Source organism: Erpetoichthys calabaricus, chromosome 8 (assembly GCF_900747795.2).
Source record: "Erpetoichthys calabaricus chromosome 8, fErpCal1.3, whole genome shotgun sequence".
NCBI lineage: Eukaryota > Metazoa > Chordata > Cladistia > Polypteriformes > Polypteridae > Erpetoichthys > Erpetoichthys calabaricus.
This window is the reverse complement of record NC_041401.2, coordinates 71,171,400-71,179,316: the sequence shown is the minus strand read 5'-3', so window position 1 is coordinate 71,179,316 and position 7,917 is coordinate 71,171,400. Positions and strand designations below refer to the sequence as shown.

At 37.2% G+C, this 7,917-nt stretch overlaps 1 protein-coding gene across 1 annotated transcript in view; it reads right to left on the bottom strand.

Moving 5' to 3' along the window:
* Positions 1 to 673: 673 nt before the first annotated feature.
* ncor1 (nuclear receptor corepressor 1) overlaps positions 674 to 7,917 on the bottom strand; it is a 237,649-nt gene continuing 230,405 nt past the window's right edge. The window contains 3 exon segments of the mRNA XM_051931234.1: positions 674 to 2,742; positions 3,815 to 4,000; positions 5,198 to 5,419. Of these exon segments, the coding sequence (XP_051787194.1) occupies positions 2,552 to 2,742; positions 3,815 to 4,000; positions 5,198 to 5,419 (599 nt within the window). The 3' untranslated portion in view covers positions 674 to 2,551.

Here is a 7,917-nt window from a genome sequence, read left to right as displayed (position 1 = left end):
TCACCAGCCCAAGATTTGTGGCTTGAGGATTGGAGAAGCAGGTAACACCCTGATGGGAGTGACTCGAGTTGTGAGTAACTGCTGCTGATGGATGTGGAGCCTTTATAGTTGTATTTTTCAACAAAGAAGAAATCCCATTATGAAGCTTTGTCACTCTCATTAAGTATTTTATATCTACAGCGATAAACATGCTCCTATAGTACTGACCTGTATACTCACCTGATGTTATTCTCGTTCTTAAATAATGTGATCAAAACTAAGATTTGGTGAAATTCGATTCATCAAACAGAGCAAACAATTAGAAATCAACAACCTTAAGTCGAACAGTTTCACAGATACTTAACACGAGCAGTACAAAAGGTCCGAATACAATGGTGATAAACCATGCTCACCCCTATCTTGAAACACATATGTCTTTATTAGCCAGGCTGCCAGACCCTCCTAAACAACATGCTCTACACACAAAACCTGACTTACAATCAATTTTTTTTGTAAACAGAAGAAAAATTCTCCTCAGTCAAATGGATGTGAAAAGGTGGCCTTTTAAGTAATTCCACTGAAAGTAGTATGGAGCCAACAGCTCAATGGTGGTGACAATCAGCATACAAATCAGATCTTATAGTAAATCTCACACAAAATGTCATAACAAATCATTGTGAAACACACAAGACCATGAGGGTGGAGCGCTGATCTACTTTATTGAGTTCTTCCATATCAGTGATTCTTAAAAAGCAGCTATCCAATCCCCACATCAGAATCTGAAAATGTGACATTAACAATCACATTGATAGCCTCCCCCCCACCCCCTACCCACCCACACAGGATAAAGTGACTCTTGATGAAGGACTTAAATATTCTGCAAATTCATTAACATTATTTAAAAAAAAGTTGGAAACATGGTTTCTTCCTGTTTTGGTGTTGTAAAGAACATTACAGTGTTTCATTTCCAAAAAAAGTGGAGAGAAAACCCAAAATGGACTCTGGGAGTTACAAAAATGCTAAAGTACAGCTTTATTCACAACTGAGAAATGGGTCATGCACACAAGAAAAGAATTGGGCTCAACATAATCAGGCTAATTGAATGACAGGCTTTGTGTGTATATATTACCCAAATTAAAAATAACAGAAAATATTACTTAAACATGAATAAGAGTCAGCTATTGTTGGCCAAGCTGCACAGTCCTATCATGCACATATACAACATGTCTACTGTACATTCAGCAACCAAGGCTGGCACTCTTTAATGTATAATCAGCGGGGCTTTTGTGACACTTCACACAGGACTACAACTTAATGCCTCTTAAGAGATGAGATTATACTCCAGTGTCCTCAAGCTGCAGCTTTGCGTTCATTATTAAACTTTAGTTGTGCATTTTACTGTATATACATTATATACACGCACCTGTAGTAGGCCAACCTTTACAAAATGCAAAGCTGGTGCAAATGTCTTACTACAAAAACAATTCCAATCATAAAGTTGATAAAAGAACTCCTGATTCAAATCTTCAAACAACTTGCAGAGATTTGTTAAAAATCTGTCAATTTTATAGGAAAAAAGACACAATGCTCATGTATTTATTGTATGCTTTTTTATAGGAAGATAATAAGAAATATTGTGTATGTTCATGAAGAAAAACAATCCCAAAGGCCTTTTAAATCAATTAAGATTTCCTAATAAATTTTAAGGAAACCCCAAACTGAGAAGACACCGGGTAGAGAGTGGGTTCTATAATTGTGTTAGCCACAGTTTCTGTATCGCAAGACTCCTGTGTTCCAAGTCACAAATGACAACAGTTTTTAAATAAAATCTGACAGTTCTAATGCAGCTTATGATAAATCTCCAGTGCAAGGAGATTCCTATACTAGTGTGCTGAAGGATGGTTATAGATCCAGTAATAAACAAGCAGTTTTATTTATTTTGTGTCCTAACAGAAGAAAACTTAGTTATAAATGTTACTTATAATGTATGCACGATTATCTTTAGACTGTTGCATGTTAAACTGGAAAAGAAAAAAAAAAAAAAAGCTTTGGCAGAGATCAAATCAGAGACAGCAAAGTCAAAAACAATGAAGAAAACAAGACACTCTTCCTAGGAGAGTTTTTTTTCCTTTTTGATGTGAAAATCATGAAAGTGCAGGCCTCAGCTGAAGGCATTCAAAGAAAGAAAAACAGAGGGTGGTGGATAAAGATGAAGACATTACACCTGTCACCTCCCCAACCCCTGTCCCAAACAAAAAACTTCAAGATCTCTTATTTACATAAAATTAAGGACAACAAGATTTCATTTACAAACATCAAGAACAAGAAATACATTTTCTTTACAGATTTCATTCACTATATTAGTCCATTTGCTGTTAATCTCTCCAGCACTGAGGTGAGAGGGAGCTGCCACTTACACTGAAGGTTCTTTATCTTCTGCCACCTCTTTTTCGGCTCCTGGTGGCTATAGTCCATTTACCAGAGCCGGCCCTTCCACCACCTGCATGGGACTGCAGACTTCAACTGGAGGAAAAATGTGTATACACCCCACATCAAGGAAGGCCCTTGAAGATCAGTCATCACTGTCAGACAGGGTCTCATACTGTGACGATAACAGTGGAGCTGGCTCTCGGTCCCACATTCGGTTCTGCTGGAGAGCAGCAGGCTGACCCTGAATTGACGCTGGTGCACATGCCATTGATGTAGGAGGAGTGCTACTCAGCATTCTCATAGTTAGAGGATTGCAAGGAAACTGTGTGGGCCCTGTAAGAAAAAGTGTAAAGAGTGAGTGGATGTAAGTACCCAGAGGTACTGGAGAGCAGGCCCAATGCATTCACCACTTATTAGGCATTCAGTATACTGTAAGTACAGACAGTATAGTGCAAGCTTGTTAAAAAAAATAGTGGACTATAGAAGATCACATTTTAACAGTTTAACTCTTTAAGGGCTGAATATTTTTTCCAAAAAAACTCAAGTTTTCTAAAAAGCACACAATGCAATATTTTCACACAAAAAATCAACATAAAACATCTGTTGCTGTGAGCTGTGGCTGCCAGTTCGCAGTCTCTTGTGGCTTGAGCTGCTCACGCATGGCACGACGGTTGGTAGGAATGCGTGGCAGGCTGGATGCCAGGCTGTCTTCATGAGGCAGGGTCAGCAGCAGAGGTCATGGCTGCAGTGCAATGCAATGCAATCTGGTTTGCACATCGTGTCATCGTTAAGTGGCGGTCCTCCTAGGTGAACGTTGCCGTAGGCGTGTCAGTTACACGAGATCAGCTGATGCTGGTACCTCACTTTCGTTTTCAATCTCGATCTCCAGATCATTCGCAACAAGTCGGATTCCAATTCAGAGATAATATGCAAAACATTGTCCATGGAGTACTTTGCTTTGTGCATTTGCTTCGATGTCTTGCTAGATGTCGATGCCATTTTTGCGTTGTTTGCTCTTCGCTACTCATGCAAGCTCAGGGAATCTCAGACAACTCAAAAAAGCTAACTTTCCTTCTAGCACAGAGAGAACTAACACTTAATGGCGGGTCTGGTCACCGTTTACCTCAACTTCTCCTGTTGACAAAAGTCGACATCCGCCCTAAAAGAGTTAATGGTATGCTACAACCTAACTTGAACACAAAATTCAGCATACCTTACGCAAAACTTTTTGTGTAAAATTATAAAAGTGTTAGTAAAACTAACACCACTTCTGTGAAATAAAGGAAACTGACTCCTTATTTCAATTAACCCTAAAAGAAACTGAAAATTGTAAAGAAGAGGCAAAGATGAGAAGAATTAACACAACTGTGCATGTAACTAGATGGTAAACATTTGTTCAAGATACCTGTAGAGGACGGTCTGTCCTCCCATCCCCAAACAGATGAAGACTGCCTATGATAATCTCCTTCAGAGTGGACAGACGACACAGAAGATGGCCTTTCTGCACCTGCAAAAGCCTGCCCAGGAATTGGCGACTTTGACTTTCTGCTGTTCCCTTTGCCCACTATTTTTTGCTTTCCAAGACTTACACCTAAAAAAAGAAAATAAAGGCACACATCACCTTCAAGTACTTTCATTTACTAGACATTTTCAAAAGAAATAACCAACATCAGATTCCTTCTGGTGTAAGAGGCAAATTTAAGTTTCAAAGCTTCTTGGATGTTATGAGGAACATAATCTTGTATTAGCATCAGAGAGTACAAACATACAAGATGGGGAACACTTGGCTATTACAGAGCTAACTCATTTCCTTTCAAAGGTGTAATTTAATGGAAAATGGAAAAACTTTTTATTTGACGTTATACACCTAGTTTTAATAAAGAAGAGCTTTGCAAATATATTTTCAACATTTATTATTGTTATGGTAGGCCATTCAATAGCTCTGTAATAGAGGTGTTCAGTGTGTTACATGCAAATGAATAGTTCACAATGAATCTTGACAAAAATAGACAAGTATTACTGGTGCACATATGTCACAATAATCAAAACAGCATTCAATTGACATGAAAGGCACTACTCTGCCCTGGATTGCTTCCAGTGAATAAGGCAGGAGAACGTCCATAACTCCTCAAAGCTGTCATCAACTTTACGGAGCCTTATCACATTTTTACAACGTTCCATCAACTGTAATCTGAATAATCTCTTGCAAAGGAAAGTGAACTTGTGCCATTACATTAAAACAGTGTTTGACATAACATAAAAATTTTACCCATTTCTAATTGTGCATATTGTTTGAAACATTTGTACAACTGCAGTAAGTTGATTCCTGACTTGTATGTTATCTTTCACAAGACAGGTATGTATAATATTAATAGTGCAAATATATACCTATTGATCAATGATTCTGTAAATTATCTAGGATCATTACATTCATTCAAGTCGTTATCTTGTTCTGTGACCAACTTTGTTAATACCGGGCATATTTATTGCTCTTAACTTGCTCAAAATTCTCAGTTACTGTGAAAATGGCCAGTGAAGAAATGCAGTTGCACAGCTACACGAATTCTAAGGAGGATGAGCTACATCAGCTGTTATGATATATACAACATGACTGATTATCCCCTAAACTTATGAAAGCTGTAAGAAATGCAAGCTCAGAATTGACAGCTGTCTTCATATTCAGCAACAGGGAACTACAATGGACAGTATATTGAGACTATTTACACGAAATATGGTATAAGTTAAACTCCATAGACATTTTCCAAAATAAAGTAACAAAAATGCAAACCAGAATTTGGTGAGGGGTTAGTTTCCTCCCTGCGGGCCTCGGCCATTGCTGCAATGGTTGCTGACAGGTTTCCAGATGAGAGATTCATCGTCTGAGGCAGGCTAGCTTGGTGTTCATCTTGCTTGTCATCCAAGTTTCCCATTAAAGCTTTCCTAATGATGTCTTCCAAACCAAGATTACTGGCAGGATCAGCAAAGGAATGACCTCTAGAACTGATACAACCTGGAAAGAAAACGTGTATGAAGTGAATGACATTCAGGAATATAAAGAAGCTGTCACACCATTTCAGTAGTCACCTAGCTCTGGAGATCCCAATGCAACATCACTAACTGAATTTATTCTTGGAAAAAACTATGCTTAGTGTGTTAGAGTTTCTGATTATACAAGTTTATAGAAAATAAGAAAAATGCATCTTTAAGTTGATAATAGTGCAACAGTAGCAGAGCATACTCAAAAAAAAAAAAAAAAAGACCAATGCATGGTTGGATTTTAAATAATAAAATATGGTCTTTTACAGGCTAAAAGTTGAACACAAAAAAACCTTTAAATTTTTACTGAAAACACAGTAGATCAAATATATAGCTCTGAAAATTAACCAATATTTTGTTGAATACCAATACCTTGTTTCAATTTTAGAAGCTACTTTCATGTAATGTTCAGTATTGGCAAGTATTTCAAAACCATAAATTATTATAGGGAGAAATCCCTATTTTTTCAATTTAGAAATTAATTTCACAGGATTTACTGCATTATCTCTTTTAATGAAACGAGGAAGTATTTTGCGCTAAACAAGATGTCAAAGTGTACCTATGCCTATTATGTGCTTTCAAAAAATACTGGGATTTTCCTTTCCTCTCCTTCATCAGTTCCCATTTAGCTTGGACATTAAAATGAAGATTTCAGAGACGTGTAATTGAGGGGCTTTATGAAATGATCATATGAAATAATTAATTGAACTGAAAGATATCCAAGTGTAAAAAATTTAACTTCACTTTCTTTTCTTGGGATACTTGGTGATTGAATTTTGTTTTAGTTGTCTCCTTTTAATTTTATCTGGAAGAGCACTGATCATTTGGGAATTTTTTTTCATGTCTGCACTTTTGTTTTTTCTTCAAATCAATTGAGGGACCTGTTAATTGTGAATTTTAATGTACTAATGTACTATTTATTAAACTATTTATAATAAAACTTGTTGGTCAAAATAAAACTGTGATACTGTACACCTGCTAAACAAACAGTACTCTTGAGTGTTTTTTGGTTCAGGACTATCAATGTCACAGGAAATGGAAGACGCCCATGGATGGGGGTACCTGGGACATCACAAAGCTGCATTTTATTTTGTTAAAAAATAGCAAATTTAAATAATTACAGATTGTATATATATCTCATGTGGGCAGTTTTATGTTAGTCAACTGAGATTTCAAATAAAACTTGTGATGCAAACAAGAAAAAGCAGTATAAATGATGATGAAAAAAGTGTTTAACACTAGAATTACCAGAGCCTACGAAAAAACTACTAGATCCAATCCACCTTAAATCCCACCGCACCTCTCTGTCAGCTTCTTTTGTCCTGTAAATGTGCCGATAAAGACAAGCAGCCTGCTATTCCATCCCTCCACCGTCGCAGAAACATGCACAAAGTTCTCCCAGCTCATGCCTTAATTATCTGGGAGTGAAGTGCTGGAGTTTTAGAGTGGAAATAATAGATCGTTGTATGGAACACATGCATATCATATGTGTTCCGTTTCTACAATAATCTGTGCAAACACATTGTTAAAACAGAAACGTTTTTCATATTTTAGTAGTAAATGACAAAATGTTGGCATAAACTATATAATGTGTGAAGCCTGAAGTCCAAAGATCAAATAAACACTTTCACAAAAGGTTCAAAGACAATACAACAGCTTCCGTGGTGTAGCAGTAAGATTTGCTGACTTGAAATCAAGAGTCCCCGATTCGATCCCGACTAACTCCTATATTTGCCGTTTTCAGTAGTGAGCTGCTCTTATTGTTAATATTATACAGTACACACATACATTTGATTTGCGTCTGTAACAGACGGTGTACATTTATAGGACGTGTAAAAGTTACCTTTTTTTTTCTCACTTTTATTCTCTCAGTCACGATCACGATACATACTATCGCCCCAGGGTTTGGACGCAAACCAAATTTGTGTACTGTATAATATTAACAATAAGAGCAGCTCACTACTGAAAACAGCAAATATAGGAGGCAGTCGGGATCGAATCGGGGACTGTTGATTTCAAGTCAGCAAATCTTACCGCTACGCCACGGAAGCTGTTGTATCGTCTTTGAACCTTTTGTGAAAGTGTTTATTTTATCTTTGGACTTCAGGTTTCACACATTATATAGTTTATGCCAACATTTCGTCATTTACTACTAAAATATGAAAAACGTTTCTGTTTTAACAATGTGTTTACACAGATTATTGTAGAAACGGAACACACATGAAATGCATGTGTTCAATATAACGATCTATTATTTCCACTCTAAAACTCCAGCACTTCATTCCCAGATAATCAAGGCATGAGCTGGAAGAACTTTGTGCACGTTCTGTGGCGGTGGGGGGATGGAATAGCAGGCTGCTTGTCTTTATCGGCACAATTACAGGACAAAAGACGCTAACGGAGAAGTGCGATGGGATTTAAGGTTGGCTGGAACTACAAGTTTTTTCGTAGGCTCTGGTAATTCTAGTGTTA